This window comes from Camelus dromedarius, chromosome 4 (assembly GCF_036321535.1).
Source record: "Camelus dromedarius isolate mCamDro1 chromosome 4, mCamDro1.pat, whole genome shotgun sequence".
Taxonomy (NCBI): Eukaryota; Metazoa; Chordata; class Mammalia; order Artiodactyla; family Camelidae; genus Camelus; species Camelus dromedarius.
In genome coordinates, this window is record NC_087439.1 from 35,763,791 (window position 1) to 35,790,897 (window position 27,107).

The 27,107-nt window shown below is 40.6% G+C and overlaps 2 protein-coding genes across 4 annotated transcripts in view; one reads left to right on the forward strand and one right to left on the reverse strand.

Moving 5' to 3' along the window:
- CCDC148 (coiled-coil domain containing 148) overlaps positions 1-27,107 on the reverse strand; it is a 314,087-nt gene that overhangs the window by 37,054 nt on the left and 249,926 nt on the right. The gene's annotated exons all lie outside the window — the stretch shown is intronic.
- UPP2 (uridine phosphorylase 2) overlaps positions 18,476-27,107 on the forward strand; it is a 31,652-nt gene continuing 23,020 nt past the window's right edge. The window contains exons 1-2 of one of the 3 annotated variants that reach the window (XR_837582.3): positions 18,476-18,808; positions 24,215-24,332. Coding sequence is in view for 1 of the 3 variants with exons in the window: in XM_010985601.3 (XP_010983903.1) it covers positions 18,747-18,808; positions 24,215-24,332 (180 nt within the window). In the remaining 2 variants the exon portion in view is untranslated. Of the gene's footprint in view, positions 18,809-24,214; positions 24,333-26,662; positions 26,771-27,107 lie in introns of those variants that run through there. The other 2 variants (XM_010985601.3, XM_031451467.2) reach the window with 2 other exon arrangements.

Consider the following 27,107-nt stretch of genomic DNA (forward strand, 5'->3'; position numbering starts at 1 on the left):
ACAAATACAGTCCTGAGTAGTTGCAAAGGGAACTGGTCTGCAACGCCAAAAATATTTACTATCAGACTCTTTAGAGAAGCAGTTTGTTGCTCACTGCTCTAGACCGGTGCTGTCTAACAGAAATTTCTGCTGTGATGGAAATGTTTCATATCTGCCTTTCAATATATTAGTCACCAACCACATACTCAGTAGAGCACTGGAAATGTGGTTAGTGCAATTAAGGAACCAAATTTAAAATTTTATTTAGTTTTGATAACTTTAAAATTCAATTTAAATAGCCTCATGTGTCTAGTGGCTACCATATTGAGCAGTGCAGCTGTAGATGCTCTGATCAGGCCTCCAGGAGCCAGGAGTTCTGCCTCAGGATCTCCTCTGGCCACTTCCCTCGGCTTCCCATTATCTCTTCGGGGACACGCCAGCAGTCCCCGATGTTCTAGACCCCTCCATATCTATGAGATTTTACTATCCAGCACCACCCACTGGTACCTCAGGTTTTGACCCAGGGATAGGCTGCAAAGAGGAAACTCTGGAACATTCTTCTTCCATAGTCTACTGGGTCGGGGAGGGCAGGTACTTCTTTCTTCCTTATGTGGCTGCAACTTCCCTTACAAGATGCTGCATCCCTCTCCTCCCTGCGCTCATATTCATTCTTTTCCCTTTCCAACACCATCAGTTGGATGGGGTGCAGAGACAGAAACTAGATTAACTGTAAGGGAAGGTCAAGGTCATCATACCAACATTCCAAAACATTGTCCTTCTGAGGACTGCTGCATTAACCTGTCATAAAGGTTAGAGGCTTGACTATGCTCCTAGTCAGTGCACATTTGTTGAGCACCTAAATTTTCAAGCCCTCCACCCATTGCTAGAAAGGACCCAATCTGTTTCTCTCCCTTTTCTTGTCCCCTCCCCAAGCTGAAAAACATAGTTTCCCAATCACCCCATTGAATCTACTTCAGTAGTTTTAGAGGAAATACTTGCAACAGAAGCAGTCCTTTCTTGAATAACTTACATTTTTCTAAACTATTAATTGTATATAACACTTATCACCCATCAAACTTCATGATTACCTATTTAGTTTCCTGTCTTCCCCTTCAGAATATAGTCTACTTGAGAGCAGAAATTATCTGGCTCACTGCTGTATTCTTAGGACACAGAATTGCCCCTGACAGAAGGTAGATACTCAAATATTTTTGAATGAAAAAACATGTGAATTATACCTCACAGTATGACTTTGATGCTTAAAAAACAAACAAAACTCCTTGCCTCCCAGGGGTGAAGATAGAGAAGTTCAAAGGAGATGAAGGCTGTAGAGGCACCCTCTTAACTGCCTTCGTGAGGAGAATGAGGGGACAAAGTTGTAAAAGAACATAGAATCCCACCTGCATCATAGATTCAAAAAACCAAAACTTTGAGAAGTTAGATGATGACCCATTGCTGGCAGAGAAGTACATAAGCCCATATGCCCTGTTTTCCAAATTCCAGGTTTTCACCCATTCTTTTCTTGATTATAACTACTGCAACCAAGATTAATTTCTGAAACTCATTAATTGACCTAAAATTTTAAGTTATCAACTTCTAGAGGTGTCTTTATTTTTTCAAGTAAAATAATTCAGTTGTGGAAATTACTTAAGTTTTTGTTTGGAATTAACTGGAATCTTTCCTTAAGTATGTCTCGCCCTAGCACCTTTAAGCTGCACAGTATCTTAAATTAGGTTTTTTTCCTTAGAAAATAAAACTGGCAAATAAAATTTCTGAAGATTTATTTCAAATGAAATAATGCATAGAAAACAAATCCTAAGCCATGATGTATTCTGTGCTAGTGAGGCGTTGCTACTGTTACCATAATCAGCAATCCTCAAAAAACTTTGCAGTAAAGTTTTCTTTCTCACCCTGCCAAGAGTGTGAGATTATATAAGATTTGGAAATCGCCTAATGTTTAGTTATTTAATGAAATAGCATAGATTTCCCATTCTGGTGAAGTGATAGGAACCTCTACAACCTCATCAGATGGAAAGTAATGGCTCTGAAAATGCAGGAGAAGGGATAAAGGGGGAATCAATGGAATTGTCTTTGCAGTAGTAATTACAGATGGTGAAGTGCTGATGTGGTTTTAAGAAATTTTGAGTGGGGATTTTACATGAGGGCAAACTGAATATCAGGGTAGCTAACCTGAGGAGAAACAAGTCTTGATAAGTTCCTGGTATTTTCTTGCCACAGAACATTACTTAAACATGTTTCATCCAACAATCTCCTGATTTTATGTAAATGAACAAAGTCGATGCAACACAAACAGCCCAAGTTCAGTGCTGATGTTTGAGACAAATCAACATTGAAGTTCACTTTGTTTGTTGCCTCCCCTCTGCATTTTGTTTGAATATGACACAGATCGGAGCAGGGGCAGGAGTAGCTAGGGTAAGCATGCCATTTCATTTCTCTGAGCCTCGGTTTTCTCAGCTGTCAAATGAAGCAGACAGATGGTCAAAGATCACAAACTCCAATGATCACAGGGACCTGGCATGTATTTGTGTGAAGCTTGCCTGGAGGGTTAAGATAATAGGGTATTATTGAGAACCGTGGTTATCCAGATCATGTACATCCTTCCTTAAAGCTGTCACATTCAAAATGTTTAAAACCTCACTGTCCCTAGGGCCTGGGTTTCATTGGCAGGCCTCTGGCTGGCTGCCTCTGGAGTGAAAAATTGTATTCCATGAACCTGTGTCTTTTCTTCTAGGAAACTGCTTTTGACGTTCACCTGTGCAAGTATGACTGCATCTCAGCTCCAAATTTGCCCTTTTTGCTTGCTCGGTGAAAATGGAGGTGGGACCTTCAGAGAGTTTTCCTATGCCAGCTGGCACAAGGTTCAGCTGTGTCAGTATGTGGTGCTGGAGAGACACTGCAGGAGGAAGAAGTTTGCTTCCTGATTCCAGTGAGCTCGCTTGGGAGCTCTTGCACTGTGGGCAGTGTCCAGTTCCTGCAAGTGCAGCTTCTCCAGCACCTTGCTCCTGCAGGACAGGTGACTCCTCAAGCATTTGGCTCCCACACTGCATGCAACATCTCCACTGCCAGCTACTGCAGTGCAGTGATTGCTTCTGTGCCCAGGGCAGCACTGAGGGTGACTTCTCAAGCATATGGCTCCTGCAGCCTGGCAGCTTCTCCAGTGTCCAGTTTTGGCAGGATGTGCAGCTTCTCTAGCACCCAGCTCCTGCAGCATGGATGGCTTCTTAAGCATCTGTCTACTGCAGTGCACTCAGCTTCTCTATTGCCTGGATCCTGCAGTGCACTGGGGCCAGCAATTTCTCCTGAAAGCCTTTGGGCATTTCTGTAGTGTAGTACCTCACTGAGACACCTCCCGGTGAACAGCTTTCTCTAACAGCCTAGCAAGTTCCACTGGTGTGGCACTACAGTGACTTCTCTGGCATGCCGCGAGCCACAGCCATGCCCTCCAACAAGGTCTGGGTCTCAGCCTTGGTGGGGGGACTCTTTCTTGGCTGCTCTATCTCAGCCCTAAGGGCAGTGGCTGATCCTTACAGCTGCTGTTTCTATATTCTTTAGGGTTCTCTTCACTTCTTACTAGTTAATCTCTTGTTACTCTAGTCTCTTCTTAGAGTTAGCAGTTCTTTATATTGTAATATAAAGAATTTGTTCAAATTACTGTGTGGTTTTGGTTTCATGAATGGACCCAAGTTGAACTACCCTGGAGCTCTCAGCAGCTCTCCCATTTGTGTTGGTGTCATTCAGATAGGACATCCCTACCCACTCCAGATAAGGCATTCCTACCTAGACATCAGACGTGCCTTGAATATATGCTCAGATCTCTTGCCCTGAGTAAAGAATCCAATCCCACTGAACAGATGAGATACCAGAGAACAAGAAAAGTTATACGATTTTTTTTTTATAGTCACGAAGTCAGTTAATTACAGAGCTGGGACAAGAACTGTAGTATTCTGACTCTCAATCCTTTGTTCCTTCCTTTCTGCCATGCTGACCTTTTTTCACCAAAAATATTAATTAAGCAACTATTTGCATAGGGCCCTATAAGATACACAAATTATAAAAATTTGATCCTAGTTATGCTTCCCAGGCAGAGTGAGCAGGGACTGGGGAAAGAGTGTGGAATTTGGGATCAGAGAGGAATGGGCTGGTCATCACCTGAGGGACCTGGGGCAAACAGACGAACATTGTTGTAAAATGGAAATATCTACATTAGAGTGTTGTCAAGAGGAAACAAGATCACACACATGAAGCACTTGCCATCATTAGACACATTTAGGGGAAGCAGACAAATAAAAAGGCAATTAAATTATGCTGAATTCATTTCATTTCACTCAATTATGTTTCCCATTTGCACATTTCTCCCATGTGTATTTTTCTAAGATGATGAAAGGGCACGGACACAATTATGTAATTTTACACTAAGATAAAATTGGAGATACTACACATCTTCAAGAAAGAGGGCACTTTGGGCACATGTACATGTTTATAAGGCTTCATTTTTACCCCCTTAGCTTTGAGGTGTAATTGACAAATAAGGACTGTATATATTGTTTTGATATATGTATACGTTGGGAAATAATCACCATAATCAAACTAATTAAAATATTCATAACTTCACATAATTAACTTTCCCTTCCTTCCTTCCTTCCCTTTTTCTCTAGGTGTGGTAAGAATACAAGATTTACCATCTTAGCAAATTTCAAGTATATAATCCAGTATTGTTAACTGCAGTCACATTGCTGTAGGTTAGATATCTGAAACTTACTCATCTTGCATAACTGAAACTTTGAACCCTTTTACCAACACCTTCCCATTACTCCTCCCCCAGCCCCTGGCAGTCACCATTCTTCTTCTTTGAGTTTGACTATTTTATATTCCACATGTAAGTGAGATCCTGTAATATTTGTCTTTCTGTGCCTGGTGTATTTCACTTAGCACAATGTCTTTAAGGTTCATTCACACTGACACAAGTGGTAGGATTTCTTTCTTTTTTAAGACTGAATAATATTCCGTTGTACATGTACACCACATTTTCTTTCTCCATTCATCTGTTACTGGCCACGTAGATTGTTTCCATCTCTTGGCTACTGAGAGTCATGCTGCAATGAACATGAGAGTGCCGATATCCCTCTGTATCTTTTCCCGATCCTGGTTCTATTTCCTTTAGATATAAACTCAGAATCCCACATATATTTTAAGAAAAAGAATTGCAGGAGAGACTTGCATCCTTACCTGCCACTTTTTCTGCTCTCCAGTGATGAGTGTGCCTCTAGCAGAGAAAGGCTAAATGAGTTGGAATGAGGTAGTCATTGAGAGAGGGGTGCACACATGCTGCCTGATTCATTGTTCTTTCACATAATCAGCGTGGATAAATGGAAAGTTAACTGCAGTCAGAGAAAGGTATCACAGGTACCACTTTCCGGTCTGTCAGGCACCGTTTGCACAGAGACATTGAGGTCATTCAGTGCAATCACCATTTGTGTTTGAAGTCTCTCTGGGGCAGAGCCTTGCTTAGATGTAATACAGCCACATAAACATGCCTGGCCTTAGCTCTCCAGGAATCCCTCTTTCTGAGCCTTCTTATTTGACTGAGAGATTTGAATTCCATGAACCACACATCATTTCACATTTCTTTATTTGCATGTTTCATAATTTATTTAAAAGAGTGTGTTAAGATGAGATAAGATAATAAATGGTATTAAGATAATTGCCATCCTTTATTATGTGCTAATGAACCAGTTATTTAATATATATTTTCTCATTTTATCTTTCCAGCACTCCATTATTGTAATTACTATCATTTCCACTTTATAGGAAACAACAACAACAACAAAAAAAAAACCCCTAAAGTTTGGAGAGATTATGAGCTTGCCCAACAATACTTGAGTCTATTTGGCTTAAAAAGAATGATCTCGTCATTGCCTCTTTACTTGTAGATGCAGTCTACCTTATTTGCCTCTGTAGGTGCAATGTTTTTAGTCTACCATTTTGAAACAGAACAGCATCCACAGACTATGATAGAATTCTGCTTACTGTTTACTTTTGCTTCCAGAGCCAAGAGTAAGGCTTTTCTCTGAATTCAATGACTTTCCGTTTATCCACACACTGATTATACTCAAGGACAATGCATCATTTGGTATATTGTTTGTCTATTTTATAAATCTTGATGCTCTCTTTCTTCAAGCTTATTAAAGCCTATAGTTTTCTTTCCTGGCTAGCTCAAGTCAAAACTTGCCAAACTTTGCAATTTTTTTTTTCTCTACTTTGAAACAGAACTGTGACACTTACCAAAATCCCAGCCTCTGCATTTTGTTTGCCAGACTATGACCTCATTGGTGTTTGAATGAAGAAATGATTAAAGCAAAGACTTAGAGGATTAGAATCAGGCGGAATGTCTCCGGTCCTTGTTCCCCTGCCCCGTTCCTCACCCCGAGAAAGGCGAAAGACCAGGCTCCGACTAGAAGAGAGGGAGATGCCCAGTAACCCAGACTATTTGCTAGAAAACCACATGCTTTGGTATTTTTTTTAAGTTTTCACTAAAAGGCATTTACTTTAAAATATTTTCAAGTAAAATTTACTATGAATAATAGTAATATTCGGTGTGCCATGACTTTGTCCTATTCTAAATGTTGATTTGCAGGGTTGTTACATCACAAACGAGTTAGAGATGTAAGAATCAAGTGTTACCAGGAAAATAAAGGAACAGACACATTCTCATAAAGTAACTCACAGAACATAACAGAATTGTGTGAAATGCTGATATCGGAAAAAAACATGATCATAAGTCCAAAAACTGCTTATGTCAATTCTTTAGTGCCTAACAGAGATGGAGGCTATTTTTAGTGCTTAATGAAAAGCAAGGCTTTTAAACAAACAAACAACAAACTTTTGTCCTGAGCCATATTCTTTGTAATGAACCATGTTTTTCTTTTGTCTGAGGACTGGGTCAGTTCAAAAAAATCTAATTTTCACAGTCAATTATCTGTGCTTACTAAACAAAGCATGTGCAGGCAACATGGTAAACTGAGTGACATGGACATATCTCCTAAAGTAAACAAAAGGAATACTGTGCAAAAGTCAACACTGGGTGAACTTTAAGGAACGAAGATAACCTGAAGTTTCAGAAATGAAGAATGTCAGTGCATGAATTGACATCATCATGGCCCAGTGAGGACCAGACCCTCATGCCAAGGTGCTGGGGTTTCACAGGACACACACACAGGGTCCCAGCCGGCAGGAGGGAGGACTTGGACCTCAAATTCCTGCGTTAGGCTGGGACATTGGAAATTCGGTAACTTCAGTGAAAGAGGATTAAACACTTAGATGACCAGTCTTGAAATGCAGAGGGAGTTTGTGCTTGTTGGCATATGTGGATAGAAAAACAGTTCCTAGTGAGAAACTGAGACAAAGTATGACATGCAGTCAAAGAATAACAATTCATGCTAGTCACCTGGTGCTGAAGTTATCAGGACAGGAAATTAATGTAATTCTGGTCCTAGACTGGGGATACTCTTGAAGCTCCTGGCAGAAGCAAACACAATACCACCACCTTAGGGACACTTGCCTAATCAATCTAGACTGGACACACATAGAAAATACAAGTATGGGCTCAAAAATTAAAATTACAGATAAAATGAGCAAACAATCCCTCCTGAGGGAAATCAGGAATCACCCCCAGGAACTTGAGATAATTTAACAGTCTGAAAGAAGTTATAAAATGGTTATGTTTAAAATGATTAAGTAGACAAAAGATGGAGTAGGAATATATAGAAACAATAGGAAACAATTTACAAAGAATAGGCCAATTTGAAAAGGTAACAATTAGAATATCTACAAATGAAAAAACAGTCCTTGAAAAAAAATCTCAGTGGATAGTGTATCAGTCATCTGTTGCTGCAGTAATGCTATTGCCTTGGACTGAGAGGTAAGCAACAAGGAATATTTATTCCTTACATGCCTGGGGTCAGCGGGGGCGGGTTAGGTGGTGCTGCTGCCCTTGGCTGCGTTTGCTCCCGGGGTCAGCTGGCTATTGGCTGATCTAAGCTGGCCTCAGCTGGCCTCATGGGCGTGACTAGGCTCTATTTTCCATGTTTCTCATCCTCCAGCAGATTAGTGGGCATATTCTTACAACAATGATAGAGCAAGAGCATGAACCACTGACATGCTGTCACTTCTGCCCTGTTTTCTTGATCAGAACAGTGACATGACCAAGCCCAGAGTCAAGGGCAGGGCGGATAACCGCATTCATGGTGAGAGGGCACTGCACTGCACAGTCATGTGGAATAGGGTACATAGGCTGGGAGATGTGAAGAAGTGAGGATGTTACTGCAACAGACTGCAGATGAGTGAAAGAGCTGGTTAAACACACCTACACAGACAATGAGCGAAGAAGAAAAACCTGAGAAAATGCCTCTGTTTGTAGCAGAGAAGCAAAGAGATAGGATATAAGAAAAAGTTAAGACATTAGGAGGACAGACTGAGATGGCCTGCTGTGGATCTAACAGCAGCGCCAGAAAGGACAGTATATTCAAGGAAGAAATAGAATTCCCTGAGTTTATAACAGACCTACTTTCTCATAATTTGGAAGCACAATGAGCCCTGAGAAGAACTTTATTTTTTAAAAAGTCATACAGAAACGCCCTTTAGTAAAACTTGAGAATATAGAGAAAATCTCAAAGCCACAAGGTAGAGTAGACTGATTACTTGCTAAAATACAACTCGTAAATGAAAGCAAACTTTTCACCAGCATCAGTAGGTTCCATAAGACAATGAACTAATATCCTGTGAGGATGGAGAGAAAGTAACCAGCAATCTGGAATTGTATTCCATACTACACATCACTACAACATGCAGGCACAATCAAGGCAGTCTTCAGACAAAAGCCCACGCTGAAGAACTATTATGTAATGTGCTTTAGAAAGAAAGAACTTAAACACGGAAGGAAGGAATAAGGTCTGAGAAGCAACAGTGATCAAAGACATTGGCAGATGTGGATAATTTAAATGATTATTAACTGAAAATACCACAATAATCATAACAATGACTAATGGGGGTGAGGGAAGGCCTGAAAACAGGGTAGATTAAGCTACTTCACATGGAAAATGTGAAGTAGTAACTGGAGTTAAAGAATTACAAGTTCCTTGTGTTATTTGGGAGAGGAGTCGAGGTATTAATTAACCATACATTTTGTTAAGTCAAGTATGCTTGTTAAAATGTAAGGTTAACCATTAAAAGAAGAGAAATAGAATGCATAACTTCAAAATCAACAGAGGGAGATAGAGTCTACTCACTCTGCAGAAGGCAGGAGAGAGGTGAAAAGAGCCACTATCTCTCTGTCTCTCTATGTATGTAATTAGAAACACAAAATAACCTGGAAGCGAATAAAAACACACCAGTCCTCACAATATTTGTCGAAGTATTAAACTCAAAAAATGCTTGAAGTTTTAATCATGAAGTATTTCAAACAAGTAGAAATGTGCAGCTGGAACCTCACTAATAATCAGGGAAATGCAAAATGCAACAAAGAGATACCATCTTAAGAGCATCACATGGTCAAAAGAATTATACAGCTAATGACACCAGATTTATTGCCGAGGATATGGGAAGTTAGGGCACATCATACACTGTTGGCACAAGTGTAACTTGGTACTTTATAAGGCAGTGTAAAAATACCTAGTAAAAGTGAATACAAGTGGACGTATGTCCTGATAATAGAGAAACTCTCATGTGCATACACAAGGAGATATACAGACAGATGCTCACAGGGAAAGACTGGAAGCAACCTAAAAATGTAAGGTATAAGGCAACCTAAAAAAAAGCGAGTTGTAAAGAGCATATACAGTATTCTCCCCTCCCCTCTAGATCGATCGATCGATCGATCTATCTATCTATCTATCTATCTATCTATCTATCTATCTATCTATCTATGTAATTACTACACAAGCACACACACACACACACAAGCAGGTTTATAGTATGTACATATAATCTGCTCATGTAGTTTTAAAGCAGTTATAAGCACATACTTATAAGCGGAAGTTATAAAACGTGCCCTAGAAGGACATCCACCACCTCTGCGGAGAAAGCAAAAGTCACCTAAAGATAAGGAAGGTGTGTGTGTGTGGGGGGGGTTGTAATGGACTCATTTTTTAAAAATCTGTATTAAATATGGCAAACTGTTAGCGGCTGTAAAATCTGTGTGGCAGCTACATGGGCATTTGTTCCAGCTGCACATTTCTACTTGTTCGAAATATTTCACGATTAAAAATTCAAGGAATACTGACTAACATAAAATAGAGGAACACCCACAGGCGTCCAGCAGAGAATGAAACACAAAGCCAGGTGATGTGGTCGCAGGAACTGCACTTTTGGAAAGTCATGACATTCCTCAGGTGAGGCATTAACAGAAATGTAACTGTAATCATGATTATGTACTCAAGATTTCCTGTTTCTGTAGAAAAAAATTAATGTTTAACTCAATGGACTGCACTTAGCAGTGTTAGGAGAGCACTGTAAAACATGCCATTCTCTGTCCCTGAGCTAAACCCAAATTAGAGTCAGTCAGCTTTGAAATTTCATGACTTCCTGGGCATGGACTTCACCACCTCCGTGATGTATTAGCATTATTTTCCCATCTGAGCCCTCTTGGGCTGCAGCAGGAATAACTTTGGTTTTTTGTGAGAGGCTAGGACTGAACATTCCTGGAGTTCCAAGGGAAACAGCCCCTCTCCCATTTCAGTGTGAGATTTGTGAAACTCACAGAGCTTCCTTCTAACTGAGAGTCTCATCTCCCAACGTTCTTCACGTTCTTCACGGGGCACTTTCGTCTGCTGCTGAGAAACAAATGCGGGCTTTGATCTCCGAGGCCCAAAGTCACTGGAATGATGAGGAGCCTCTCAGCCCTATGCCTTTTAACTCCCTTTTCAGGGATGGCTCTGGAGCAGACAGAACTTGCTGCAGGCAGGGTGTTGAACTGGACCCAGCTTTGGGGGTAAAATCATAGGGAAGCCTGAGATGAGTTCAACTATAAATTACAGTGGGTTTGAGGCACATTTTGAAAGTCAATTAAAATTTTGGCAATGAGATGATTTTAAAATCAGCTTGATGACTTGACTACCGCTTTTGGGGGGGTAATTAGGTATATTTATTTATTTATTTTTATTTTAATGGAGGTACTGGGGATTCAACATGCTAAGAACACGCTTTACCACTAAGCTAAACCCTCCCCACTTTGATTACCATTTTAACGGGGCTATTTTCTTCAGAGGCATCCACAGTACACACACCCACGATAGCTTAGCTTTGAGCTCCTTTCCCAAAACAGGATAAGATGTTGTAGAGAGATGCTCTTCACATCCCAATCCTCTGTCATCTTTAAGACACGTATCAAATTCCCTTCTCTTGTTGATGCCATTCTCCTTGGACTCTTGTCTTCTTTAAAGGACTGCAGCATTTAAAAATAGTGGTGAAACAGAGTGAGTTCTCACAGCTTTGTTGCTGGGCAGACCTAGGTGTGAATTCCAGTCTCGGATGACTCATTATAGGATCTCAGGCACCTCATTTAACCTCCCTGAGCTTCAATTTCCTCATCTGAAAATTGGGACAATAATAAGACCCATTTCAGAGGCTTGTGGTGAGGACTGAATGAGAGAGCCCAGAGTCTGGCCTGGCATAACGGTGAATCAATTACTGTTGTTACCAACTTCCTCTTCTCATTGTTCTCTCTGTGATTTTCCCTTGTCCTTCAGATTTCCATTCCAAGAGTGATTATTTTGAATTCAGAGAAAAGCATTTTCATTTTATTCCTGTCTGCTATTGATTCAAAATATCATGCATCATTTCCAATAAAATAGCTTTTTTTGAATTTTTCACTTGGTATTCTGTGCCTCACATTTCCTTTCCTCAAACAACATTAAGAACAGAAACAGTCTAAAAGTTGAAGTCAAGCACGTTCAGAAGTCACGTGGTTTCCGTCTTAAGTGCCTCTGTTGATCAAGCCACTTGAGGGACTGCTCCCCTTTGCGGGCTGTTAATTCACGGAGGCGCTGGTGTTGGTGTCAAGATCAGCCACTGGGGAAGAGGAAATTTAAGCTTTTGTCACACTGTGGGAGTTGTGTTCCCAGAAAGAAAGGCCAATGAAGCAGCCAGGGCAGTTGTAAGCTAAGTCCTCTCCATTTGGAGATTGCCGGAAGAAGGAGCCTGAGAACAAGGACCATTCTTTAATGTCTTTTATGCAACTTCACCCATGAACAAGCTTTGGACATAGTACGTGCTTGCTAGTCACTTGCTGAGTGATCAGTGTGACACCTCCCATAGAGAGAGTCACCTCAAAACAGACTGTTACGGACTAAATGTGTCTCCTCAAAATTCATGTTAAAATCCTAAACAGCAAGGTGATGGTATTGGGGTAAGTCAGTCACAAGGGTGGAGCCCTTATGAACGGGCTTAGTGCCCTTATTAAAGAGACCCCAGAGAGCTCTTTGCCTCTTTCCACCAGGCTAGGACGCAGGGAGAAGATGTGGTCTATGAACCAGGAAGCAGTCTTTCACCAGGCACTGATCTGCAGACACCTTGACCTTGGACTTCCCAGCCTCCAGAACTGTGAGAAATAAATGTTTGTTTTCTAAGTTAGTCTGGGGTATTCTGTTGTAGCACTCTGAACAGACTGAAAAACAGACCCTATCAAGGAGGGCTGATGACAGTCAAATCCTCCATCTCCCCTAAAAAAAGCCCTAAAAATAAATGTCCATACCACACGAATGGTGTTCTTTTATTTATTCTTTATAATCACGGCCCAAAGAGAAATTCCTGGCTAAATATACTTTAAATATGAGAAAATATGATTCTGTAAGGAAAAAACAGATCAATGCAATTTTGTAAATCAAGAGAAGTTATTTTCCTAGAGAGAATTTCAACTTTATAAAGATTCCAGATGTCAGTGCTCTGTGGGTCCTGGAAAATATGTCATTGTTTTGTATTTGTAATCTCATACACAATGACTGAACTTTAAAAACAGGACCGCAGTAACTCTAGCACCCCCCCGGGACTGAAAGCAGGAGGCTGCAGTCCTGTGCGGGGACTGGGGGATGCTGTCATCCTGCCCGTGGTCTCAGCATGGTTCAGCCTTCACCAGAGTCCCCTGCACGGGGCCCTGCTCACAGCAAAGGCTTCATCTGCTGCCCCTCCACGTGGTCCTGTCTGGAAGAGTCTCACGCAGACCGAGTATAGTGTTCTAACAAAACTGTGGAGGGAGAAGTGGTCTAAAAAAGAGAAACACAAACACTGTGGTGCTGCTGGCGTTTGTGCTAGGAGGTCGATTCTTACTTCTTCTAATTGTAGTGGAGCTAGTCCTTGTGAAACAGACTGCTGAGCTCTCTTCTCCGTTCTGGGTGCACGGCTATTTTCACAGTCGATGTTCCCACCTACCTGCTGGGGGATGGGAATCGGAGTAGGAAATTCTGATGCTTTGATTAGGAATTTTGAGTTCCTAGTCAGGCAATGTGGAAAAAAGAAAAATATTTTTTAAATGTTTATGTTTCTAGTAACATACCAAAAGCTAGGTCTGCGGAATTTGAACACGGAGATTGCTAGAAGTCAGGGAGAATTCAGAGTATAAGGGTATTTCACATCAGACAGGGAGGAGAGGTACAAAGAAGGCCTCGCCTTCTAGTTATGAGAATGAGAGGGCAAGAGAGTAGGGCAAGAAGGTCAGACAAGGGTCCCTGGTCACCATCCACCTCCTTGGGGATAAAATTGAAGGGAGAGAGTGCTATATAAATATCCAACTAGACACAGGTCAGCCTGAGAACATTGAAACCCAAGGCCCGCATCCTTCAATGCAGCTAACCCAGGGGAGGTTGCAAGTCTCTAGGAGAAATTCCATACTCAGTATGGGCCCGAATCCAATGCTGGGTGGGGCAATTAATACAGCAAAGATGGAGAGAAAGGAATCAGGAGAGACAGCCAGAGACCACATCAGTGGCTCCCCAAAGCCTAGGTCTGGCACACAGGGGCTCCTGAAAGTTCCTGAGTGCTCTCACAAGGGATCCAGAGGTTCTCAGATGCTGGTGAGCTGTCAGAGGCGGGGAGACTGAACAGCAAGGCCACAAGGGGAGGGGTCTTTGAGGCTGGGGACAAAGAGTAGAGGCAACAGGCTTCAGAGATGGGTACATGATGTTCCATTAGCACCAGATGGAACTAGCTGCATCTCAGGGGCCCCATTCAGGGACTTACAGACCAACCCAGGTAGCCACAGTTTCCTCACAAGGACAAGGCGGACAATGCCTCACTTGCCACTGCCAAAGGACAAGGAACTGAGCACACCAATCCAGGAGCCCTCCTCTTTCCCACTGCCAAGAAATCAAGTCAGTCCCTCCCACCCACTCCATCCAGTAGATATCATTTCAGATAGAAGCAGTGGGCAGAGGCAGGAAGTAAGAGAGACTGAGCATACGTCTGAAGGAGAACAGGTCGTCTAAATGAGAAGATTTAAACCAAAGTCATGAAGATGCTGTTGACTGGCAAGTTTAAAGTCACCACCCTCTGCCCCAACTTCCAGGCCAATGGGCACCATGAGAAAGATTAGATGGATAGTGGAAAATAAGGTACATTATCTTTGCACATATGTGTAAAAATGTTAAGCTGCAACACATCTACACTCTAAAGGGAACAGTTGTGTATTTTTTAATACCTCCCTTCCAAAAAAGATCTGAAGCAACTACAATCTATGTATTGGAAAATAAACACTAAAGGAAAGATCCAAAGATTCAGTAAGTTTTAGTTGTTAGGCATAAGAGTAGAATGATGAAGATTCACTTAATACACGTGTTTCAACCTATAGAAGGTTAGTATGAGACGGATGATAAGTTGCACCTTCTCTGTTCATGGAATGTCAATATTTTTAGGGACGAAATCAGAGAAGCAAGAACGGTCCTAGTCACAGCTGCAACTCTAGCACTTCCTAGACTTCCCAGAGCAGAGTGTATGTTCAGTAAATATTTGCTGAATGAATAAAAGAAAAAATAAACTGCTTAGCATCAGAATGGATAACAAGACATTTTTGAGCTCTTTCAAGCCATCGATGGTGCTATGGGCCAAATGGTGGAGCGGAGGATCTGGCACGGCAGGAGGAAGGGACTCTCTGTTACCCTATTCCCATCCTGAGAGACCTGTGCAGAAAGAGGGGAAACAGAAGGGAGTGGATGCGGGAACTTTGCTGTGTGTTGTCATCCCTATCTCCCAGGCTATGAGGTTGGTGCCGCGGTGTGTGTGTGTGTGTGTGTGTGTGTGTGTGTACGTGCATGTGCGCGAGATTGTTTCTTGGGCAGAGGTGATTGCTGTACCTCAGGTAAACTGATATGACCTATAGTGGGTACCTCATGTAGAGGCCCCCTAAGAGCAGAGGCTCTGGGCCAGGGCAGAAGGGCTTGGTCTGGGAGGAAGGAACAGCACGGCCTCTGGGAGGCAGGCCTAGTCCAGTGGGCCTGGAGGCCATTTGATCTCAAATTAGACTTTACACACATATACCCGTAACTTGCTGATTGCACTGGAAGAAAGGGAAGAATGTTAGTTACCTTTGAACTGGGTTCCATTAAACTTACAGTGTGTGATGTATTAAGCAATGTTTTAATAGGCCCTACAATGTCTTGTGACTAACACAACTTGACTATTGTTTATTAAAAGAGTTAAGATGCCAGTTCATAAAATGTCAATGTTTAAAGTGCATTCCAATTTGTATAAGCCTGTTTGATCTTTCTTTATTTTTCAAAATACCAGAATCTAAAAAACTGAAAGCCACCAAGGCCCTGTCTGAGATGACCTGGTGCAAATACATACAAGTTAAACCACATAGAGGTTCTCTCAATGTGATGCTTTTTTTGGTCACCTCTGTGCATTTTACACGTCGTTCCCTGGGTAGGGAGCACAGTCTTCTCACGTTCACCCCGCTTCCACCCTCAGCAATATTTTGGAGAACTGACTACATCTTTCTTCAAGAGTCAACCCAGGTATCATATCCTCCCAGAAGGCCCTGCAACTCCCAGCCTCGGTCCGGGGCCTCTTCTTTGAGTTTTCATAGCTCCTGCCATGTTCTTTACCACCCATCTCTCTTCCCCACTATAGTGAAATTCCTTTAGGGAAGACATCACCTATCTCATCCTCTTTGTGTTCTCAGCATTTGACACAGAGCCAGGCACTGGGCAGATGCAAGGTCCTTACAGCACGATTATGGGAGCCCCAAATCCCTAGTTATGCCCCTCTCCCCAGTGTGATGGGACCACTGTTGTAGGGGGTGGGTATGGTCCTAAGTCTACATGAGTAATTATCACAGATTTGGGAGAAAGAGTATCAACAGGAGAGAGACCCAAATGCCACCCAGTTACGCACTGGGACTCTGATTTCTTTTTTTCCAATATTAGAGGTTCAGGGGCAAAATTAAGGCAGAGAGAAATTTTTTTATGAGCGCAAGAGTATGAAAATGCTGGCACTGTGGAGGAAGACGTTAGGAAGTGAAATGTTTTGTCTCAGGCCAGACACTGCAGGGCATGGATTTGGTGGAGCTGCTGCAACCCCGCTGATCTCAAAGCAGTGCTGAGTCATAGGCTCTTCCTGGCACTCGGCCTTTGACTACAAAACACCCAGCAATGGCACGAGTTTGCTTTGTGAGTGCTTTCTAAAATGAAAACTTTTCCTCTTCTTGTTCAAGTGACTGGCCTTTTGCAATACAATCAATGAAAAAAACAATGATTGAGGAACTACCTCTCATTAAGAGTAGGACTGAGTCTTAAAAAGACTGAAAACTAGGGAAAATAATCTAAGACTTCCCAGAAGACATGAATTAGTCCTCTGCTTTCATAGATTCTACAAGACTACTCTGCATTCCACCCTGTCAATGACCACCTTTCATAACATCCTGGGCTTTGTCATACCGGGTCCACAAATCTTTGCTGGCACTCCCTGGCACTTCTAGAGATCAAGATTATTGCTGACAGAATTTGCACTGGAAAGCAACATGTCAATTAGTCTAATTAATTCACTGGAGGAAATAATTGTCTAACACTGATCTAATTAGCTAACACTGTCACCTGTCAGAGCTACAGGTCAATGCCAGATTGGCATTGGGTGGTCCTCTTCATTATACCCTAACAATAAATAGAGAGACACAGCATGGAATGCCAAATAAAAGTGTGAAGGTCCCAGCAGTGGTAAGCGGGCATAATGAATCTCAGAACTGTCAGCAGTTGTTGGGAAGGAGCAGCAGGTGGCCCACTTTGAGGTGGCTCAAAGGTGGGTCACTTTTAGGTAAGAGACACATGTCTTGTGATAAACTATAAACAGGAGCTACTGTCCCAAGTTACAAGCAACACACACATGTTCAGTCTTATTCTGTCTCAAAGTCGTCATTGCCTTTCCCAAGTTCAGTTTCCTTGGAGATTTTTGGATACCTAGGGCAAGGTGACAAATGTCCATTTGTTGGTAGCAATGGCAAGATTTAGGCTGCTACCTGGGTTCCATATTTATTCTCTTTCCTTCTTGATCTATAATCTTTGCTAGCTGATCAAGATGAACTGAAGGAAGCTGGCATAGATTTCAAGGGGTTTGTCCACAATGACTGTCACCAGGAAGACGAGTCTCTTCCACCATGGAGACCCCAATTAAGACATGGGCATTTGATTCTTCACTGTTATGCACATTCTTACAAAGAAATTCATGCATGTTATGAAATGCCTTTATCTGCTGCTGTTTGGGCATTTATGGACATTTAATGCTCTGATTTCCCTGAAAGCCATGAGGCTAATATTCTTGATGCTCTCACCAGCATAGAACTTTGGTTGATTGCCTTTGGAGCTGGGGCAAAAGAGAAACAGGGTGAAGTTCCTCTAAAGTCTTTTAGATTTTTCTGTTCCTAGAAGTGCGAAGTGAGAAGCAACAGCAAACATAGTAAATTCCTGGATTTCTTAACAGAGACCCTGTTTTCTGAAAGTACTAGTATGTATTTTGTTATTCTACCTAGGTTGATCTCTGACAGCTGCTTCATTGGATTTTGCAGGCAGCCTTGGGTTTAGCCAAATAAAGAGGCCCCAGGAAACAAGTTTTGTTTAATTATCAGACTTTCTGTGTGAATTTGATGGTCAAAGTTCAGATGAAGGGGTGTTCTGAGGTCCTGACGTGTTTTTTTCTCACTTGTGATCACAAAGAATGAAAACAAGTTGGTGACAGGTAGGATGAGGTGAGAAAATGAAATATTTCGGAACTGAAAGTTTTCACATGTACTGGACACACTTTGAGACCACCTGGTAGATTTGTTATGGAAATCAATAGAGGACTTGCAACCACATAGAGTTGTCTCAAAGTAAATAAGTCTGTGTGCTACCCCAGACCCATGCTGGGACCAAGGCCAGATGTAAGGAAAGGGTGCCCTGGTCAAAAGTTAACAAGCCAAACAACCTATCCTATTAAAGAGGTAGGATGCCACACCTTCAAGGGAACCTATCTTCTTGGGGAAGTGTTGCTCTGACAGCTGAGCTGCAGTATAAAAGGCCATGTCAGGGAGAATATTTTTGAATTGATAAGAGAGTTTAGAATGCTAAGGGGAAAGTTCCTTCAGCAACTTCGGAAGAAAACTTAAGTTTTAAGAGAGATTATCATTCAGCCTTGTCATTCGACTATGATTTGATCTATGATTTAATACCATATCACAGTGTTTTTTCTTTCCTGACATCAACTTAAGAGTGACTATCCTCATAAAACAAAGTATGGCTTCAATTTTCCCTGCTTCCAGTACACCCATGAGATCTGACAGGAATACATATGTTGGGTGAGTAATTTTGATTTTTCATTGGCTTTGATGACATGGAGGTTCTTTGGATTTTATATTAAATGTTCAGAAGACGGACCTCTACAGTTATGTGTTTCTTAAGTTTAAAGATGATATACTTGGAACACAGCTCAGAATGCAAAACAAAATAAAAACAATGCAAATTTTCTTCTCAATGGTATTTTCATTCCTTAGTTCTTGGGAGGGGTTGGCTCATCTAAGAAAGTAGGGCGATATGTCAATTATATCTCAGTAAAAGGGAAAAAAGTGTCACAAAGGAAGTCACTAAAAATAGGTAAAAGTTTAATCAATCTGCATGAATGAACAGATTCACAGTTCAACCTAGAATTCAGCCTGGAGCTCAGCCTTTAATTCCAAGACCATGGGCTGTATCTGAGAAATAATTAAAGGGCCCTCCCAGTGTCTAAGAGAGATTTAACTGTGTTGCAGCATATTACAAAGTGATTTCATATGCTTTGTGATGGACTTTACATAGAATTCACTTCTAAAGTACCGTGTAGGTTATTCATCTCAGGGGTAGACATAAATCTGCTGAAGCTATCTGCAAATTTAGCTCCAATTCTTGCCCCAGGTTCACAGAACATAATAGAGCATTAATCTTCATGAGGCTTAAAGAATTTTTCCAAGTTCCCTCTGGTTTTCTGCGAGTTGTGTGAAATGTCTGGCTTAGAGCCTCCATCAGGTCAGCATTTCAGAAAATGCTCCACTTACCCATCCCAAAAAGAGGTAGCTTACTACTGTGTTCATTTCTTCAGGGAAGCCAAGGAGAGAGAAAAGGAAACATTATGAAGGTGAAGGTAATGGTAAAATGGAAAGACTTCTCAGCCAGCATGTTACTTTGGTTACTGTTATTTTAATACTGACCATGCTATGTAGCTTGTCAAGTTTTGCTAAAAGACTTTATTCTCAACCCTATTTTTGGCTCATGTTTTAGGGGCAAAAATGCAAAACAAGGTAGAAAACAGTAAATGCAAGTCTATTTAATAGAAATTATATGTTTTGGAAAGGCTGAAGTATTGCAATTATCTGATTCACACTGGGTTGAATTTGGCATGATATCCCAAATTGGTCTTTCCTTTGGTCACTGATGGAGTGCTTCTTGGTGAGCCCAATGGAATAAAAATCTTCTACAGACATCCTCTTGCCCCTATGTTTTGACCAAGGGATCATTAGACATTGGGATAGACATCAAGGAAAACTAAAGAATGAATTAAGAGGAATATTATAATTAATGCAAGAGAATATAATTAATGGTTATGCTAGTTTGAGAATTCCTTCTTGAAGATAGGAGAGGTGGAGTAGATTGATGATTTTACAAATACAAAGGCCCACAGATCTCCTTGACCAACTGAATTAGAATTTCTAGGAGTTGGGCCCAGGTAGTGGTACTTTTTAGAGCACCCCAGGTGATTCTGATATATAGAGTCTGACTCACTTGAGTAGATGAATGACACTCTTTTATAGAATAATGATTCATGGATTCAGTTGGGAATCAGAAGGGAAATCTCCAGATAGTGAAAGCAGTTTGGGGAGAGTAAGACAGAAAGTGTAATACAAGTTGGAACAGAAAGTGGATGGCAGTGTTTCTTAAATTTAAAGTGCATAGGGATTAAATAAGAATTAGTTAAAATGCAGACTTTAATTCAGTAGGTCTAGGGTAGGGCCTGAGATTTCGCATTTCTAACAAGCTGTCCAGGTAAAGCTGCAGCTGCTGCTGGGTCACTGACTACAATTTGTGTAGCAAGAGATAGTGGGTAACGTCCTCTTGCCCTTCACCAAGAGAAGAAAGGAGATGTCTTTTTGTCCAATGCTTTGAGGATTTGAGGCTTCCAGGCTTCCTCTGAAGTAGAAAGTATACTAACGTCACGGAGTGCTTTATTTTTGAAACTAGCTATGATCCACTAACTAATTAAGAATTTGTTACCCTAAATGTTTTTGAAATTAATAATATTTCTGTTCTACTTCCTGAACAGTTAAATTTAATTCAACAAATAGAATCTGTTAAGATTTAGGGACTAAGAAGGATATATGTGACAGCCTGCACGAGGGAATTCATCATCTTCCTGGGGAGACAGAAAATTCACATGTGAAATGTTAAATAAATGTTTTAGGAGCACAGTGCAGGGTGGAAATCGTACTGACCAGAGAGGAAAGATGCTTGGAAAAGCCTTCACCCAGGAGGTGATATTTGAATTTGACCTTGAAGAACGAGTAGGATTATAATAGGGGGAAAATGGAGGGAAAGGGGAAGGATGCTTCAGGAACAAAGGCCTAAAGCTGGGGTTCTTAACTTTGCACATCAGATCATCCGGGAAGATTTACAAAAGAATTTCTAAGTCTAAATTAATTGGGGCCTGAGCACCGTTGTTTTCCGCACAGTTCCCTGGTGATATTAGTGCACAGTCAGGCTGAGTATAACTGGAGGTATAGAAAGATGCAAGTTTTCTGTTAAGATGTTAAGAATGTGATCCTTAAAAAAAAACAAAACAAAAGAATGCGATCCTTGAGCCAGCAACAGCAGCACCAATGAAAAGCTTTCTAGAAAAGCAAATTCTGACACACACACACACCCCTAACCTGTTGAGTCAGAATTTCTGGAAGAGGAGCCCTTGAAATGTCCAGTGATTCTCATGCTTGTTAAACTTTGAGACGCACTGGCCTATAGAATTGAGAGCTTCTATGGGACTCAGAGATGACATGCCCACCTACACTCAGACACGGGCATACATACCACCCCGTGGAAAGTTGAGGAGACAAAGAAGTGTGCAGAGATGAAGAGACAGCAGTGAGAAATATTTCCTCAGCAGGGTATATGGAAGGATCGCCACGGGAGCCAAAGGCCACTGGTGCAGGATGCAGCGCTCATGCAGTGGGGAAAGCGGCAGGAGGCCTGGCAGCCACGGCGTCGCTAGACTGGATGGTATGCCCAGGCTGTGCTGGGATGTCACACCTGAGATGAGTGGGAGTGAACAGGTGGCCACAGAACTGCCCTGGGTAATGATGTGATGGGCTGACATCAAGAATGGCTTTAGTGGGGAGGGTACAGCTCAGTGGCACAGTGCATGCTCAGTATGCATGAGGTCCAAGGTTCAATCTCCAGTACCTCCATTAAAAGTAAATAAATAAATAAATAAATAAATAAATAAAACTAATTACCTCCCCCTAAAAAGTAATAAAATAAATTTTAAAAGAATGGTTTTAGAAGCTGTGGTGTATATATATATATATATATATAAATATATATGTATATATACACATACACACACACATATATATTTATTTATATGTGTATATATGTGTATATATATTTATATGTGTGTGTGTATATATATATATATATAGAGAGAGAGAAAACTCAGCCATAAAAAAAGTGAAATAATGCCATTTGCAGCAGCATGGATGGACATAGAGATTATCATACAAAGTGAAGTAAGTCAGGCAGAGAAAGACAAGTATCACTTATATGTAGAATCTAAAATATGGCACAAATTAACTTATTTAGAAAACAGAAACAGACTCACAGACATAGAAACAAACTTATGGTAACCAGTGGGTAAAATGGGGAGGGAGGGGTAAATTAGGAGTCTGGGATTTGCAGATACTAACTATTGTATATAAAATAGATAAACAAGGTCCTACTGTTTAGCACAGGGAACTATATTCAACATCTTATAATAACCTATAATGATAAAGATTATGAAAAAGAATATATATGTATAACGGAATCACTATGCTGTACACCAGAAAGTAACACAACATTGTAAATCACCTAAACTTCAATTAAAAAAAAATGGCTTTAAGGCTTTCTAGCTGTAGTCTTTTCTTTTTGGTAAGTTTGTCTTTCCATTGGCTTCTTAGTAAATCTACACTTTCTCTTCCGGGCATCTGGTGGAAGAAGGCTGCTGGAACACTGAGTCTCTACACTGAAGTGTCCTCCTTCTTATCTTAGCTTCTGTTTTTAAGTCTTACTTTCCTTATTACAATAATTTTATATTCTTATGGTTTCACATGCTTACTGACATTAAGAATTTCACTGCACCACTTCCCCTTTCTCCAAGCTCTTCAGTCTCACTTCTTCTCCTTCATGCTTTCTCTTGAGCATCTCATTTTTTTATAAGCTCTAAATCCTATTTCTCCAGAACTCTGTGCCCATTTATTCTTTCTTTTTACCTATTATACTGTCATTCAGTCTCTCCAGGTTCGTACTCAGCTCTCTGCCTCCACCCCATCATCCTGCTTCATTTATTTCTTATCTTCTAATGAAAAAAGATCATTTCTAAGTATGTTGACAAAGAACTTCTTATTGGTCAGGTAGGCTCATGCTGTTTAAAATGTCAGTGGCTTCTCGCTCAATCCAAAACAGGCTGATGGAGTAAACGAGGGTGTCTGCTCTGCATAGCCATTCAGACAGAGAGAGGGAAAAATTTATTTGAGGAGATACTATTATTTTTTAGGAGCCAGGCCTAGAAGTAGACGCATCACTCCCAGCCACATTCCATTGGCCAGAACTCAGTTATATGGCCTCATCTTACTGCAGGGGGAGCTGGGAATATGGTCCAGCAATGTGCCCCGGTGGGAAAAGACTGGGACTCTGATGAATGCACCGCTTTCTTTGCCACACCCTACTTTCTCATGTCAGCCCCACTAAAGCTAGTACCTGTCAGGTCCTCCATGTTGGGAGGTGTAATAAGGAGAGCGAGTTATTCTATGCTGAGTGTACATCGGGAATGCTACACACATTAGCTCATTCAGGCCTCAGGGCAATCTTGTAAAGTAGCTATTATTTTCACTGTACCAATTTTACAGATGAGGAAAGTAAAGAACAAAGATACAATAATTCACCCAAGGTTGCACAATTAGTATATATGTAATTGAACTGGTAGTGGAATCAGGGCAGTCAGTTCCAGAGGTCGGTGGCTTATGTTACACAGACTCTCATGCAAAGAAAGTGACCATCAGGGCTGGACAGAAATGGATAGAAATGACTGTTCTGTAATCTACTGGTTGTATAATCTTGCACACGTTTCTCAACTTCTATAAGCCTTGGCTTCTTCATTTGTATATTGAATTATTAGTATTACTTACCCAATAGAATGTTACGGGATTAAATGAGGTAATGTATTTATTATATGCTGCCTTCATGACATTGTGGAATTTTCATGCTTAATGCTATGGCTGGCACACAGTAAATGCACAGCGAATATTAACCATTATTATCATTATTATACCACATTGCTTCCTTACAAATCAATTAATCCTAAGTGAAGGTTTGTGTCCAATATTTGGTATAGCAAAAGCCACTTCTTATAAGCGTAGACTAATATTTCCCTTTTGTGTACTAGCTCTTCAAATTCCTTTACACCATTTTTGTATTATTTTTTTCAGAAAATGTTTTGTTCATGTTGAAAATCCTTACCTGGATTCTATGGATGAAGATGTTCTCTATCACTTGGATTTAGGAACAAAAACACACAACCTACCAGCAATGTTTGGAGATGTAAAGGTAAAAGTATTTCTTTCCTGTTTAGGAAAAACAATTGTTTCTTCTGGTGATATTTCTCCTTATCTTCGTAACATAAACTTTACACATTTAGCTAGAGAAATGTCGGAGGTCCCAATAGGAACCAAAGCCACACTCGATTCTCTGAAACAATTAAGAATGTGTACATGATGAATAATCATTTCCACCTCAACAACATATAAAGTTTCCCAAACTAAATCTAATTCAGTCATGGTATTGGACTCCTCTGGTCCCTAGAGATAAATACAATTTTACTGGCAATACTGCTGGGTGTTCAGAATTCATTCTGATTCAGTTCACTGTTTAACATCTACATTTCTAGAAGAAACTCACTAATTCTCATTTTATGAAATTACTCAGTAAAACTAACAATACTATCGTATTCTATTTCTTAAAAATAACCATTATCCAATATGTCATAGTATTAAGATTTTTGTTATTTCATATGAAATATGAGAACATTGTTTATGGAATGCTGCTAGGAAAATTATACTTTTGTATTATTTATTTTATCTTAAATATATATGTTAATTATAAAAGTAGCTTATGTTCATTATTTGAAATTGGAAAAATAAAAAAAAGAACAATGATTTTTAAAAACACATCTAAAAAAACCCTACCATCTAGACACAGAAACCATCAGCCTGTTTTCTTTTCTTTCAATGCTTTTTAATAAATAGATTTTAAAATAGTTGTAGTCACATAACTTTACCCACTGTGTTTTTCATGTAACTTTATGTCATTAACATTTCTCCACATTATATTCTCTTTGAAACACATAATTTTTGGATGCCAAGAATTTGACATTGGTCTCTGCCATACACTATGTAGTCTACTACTGACTTTAATGTTGAAGTATTTTCTGTTATAAACAGCACTCAGGTGGATATTTTTGTACCTACATTTTTTTCACATTTAAGTCTATTTGCTTAAGATAATGTATGGAAATGGTCAAGGGAAATGAACTTTAAAAAATATTGTTTTCCAAATGGCCTACACCTATTTACAATCCCACCAGTAGAGAACTATGTAGTTTTCATTTGATTTTATCCACTCCTTTAGCAATTGCAAGAACAAAAATAAAATTCGCACATCCACTGTCTCAAATCTTCACATTCTCTCTTTTAGTGGATTTAACAGATAGTCATTTCCTCCATAAAACAACAAAATTGATTTCAGAGTGGTCAAAGGTGGTTAACAGGATATACCATATAGTGGCTGAGCTAGGACTTGGATCAAATTCTTCCAAGTACAATTTCCAGGGACTTGAGAAAGTCCCACTGCACTAGGTGGACTCTTAGAGTAACCATAACTGAGAGTAGTCCATCAATTGTCAGGGGACATTGAAGAAAGGGGAGGAAGAAGAGGAGGATGTCAGCTAGAGGAAGGAGGAGGAGAAGCAAGGAAAAGAGAAAGAGAGGGAGGAGAGAAGAAATAAATCTATGACGTTCATCAACAGTAGGTGCTAAATTGCTTCCTCCCCCCGCCATCTCCCCTAGGGAATGAGGTGTGAAGACGTGGGCTGATCTGATCTGACCCACGGATTTCCCTATTCCCCTCCAGTCAGCTTTTCTTGGCCTCCCTCCATCTTCTGCTTCATCTTCTCAATGTAACCTCTCTCCCTCCTGCTGATTCTGATGTTCCTGCTCCAAGAGTAATTGATCAAGGCTGTCTTTGGTACTCATTAACCAGACTTCATCTGAATTCAAACGTTAGGTTTGAGGTTCATGCCTCACAATGATTTTCCCAGAATACTTACATAAAAATAACTCTGATTAATTTAAAGACCCATCGTAATTTCTAATTAGTAACTAAAAGACTTGTGTTTTTGAGACAGAAGGTGATCTATTATCTACACATCTAGGTATTAGTCTGTCCTCTACCTGACTTGATTTTTATCAGCATTTATACTCTATCTGTCAAAACCACTATCCAACCTTATAAGCTCACAACCCACCTGGTTGTGGACCCTTTTTGTAGGTTCTCTTCTGGGTGAAAAATATACGCCCTGGTTTAGAACCCATTTTATTCTACTAGAGAGCAACTCTATTGACTGGGTCATTTTGATAGGAGGCAAAAGTGCGTGCGTGCGTGCGTGTGTGTGTGTGTGTCTATGTGTAGATTGGGGAGCAGGTGACATAGTTCCAAACGATGGCTGTTTAACCTTTCTTTAAAGGCAACAGGTAAAGTCTGACTTATATTTACAGATGCTCTTCTCAGAAACCTGCCCTCTTCCAGTCCCATTCTTATCTGTGAGTAAGAACATGCTAGGTTCAATTTCTTGACCCCCTTAAATCCCAGGGCAGCAGTTTTAGCTAAGAAGAGAGGACATAATCCATCAGTACCTGAAAACAACCTTGTCTTCACGAAGATGATAATCATTACTCATAGCCAATCTTCAAAGGAAAGGAGAACTTTGGGTGTGTACATTTTAAATCTTAAAGAGTCTGATAATCATTCCTGTTTCCTTCATTTCCTTACCTACTATATTTTTAAAAGTTTTGTTAGCTGCTGCTTCAAAATATCAGTGGCTTAACACAATGTAAGTTTGTTTCTCATTCACACTGAGTACAAAGAGGGTGTCCCTGGTCAATGGGTGGCTTTCCTCCCACTGGTGATGAGAGACTCTGGCTCCTTTCATCGTGTTGCTCTGTCACCTTCAAGACAGAGTCAAAGTCTCCTTGGGTGTCAACACCCATTCAGCAGACAGACAGAAGACAGTCTGCAGACAGACAGAAGACAGTCTGCAGCGTCACC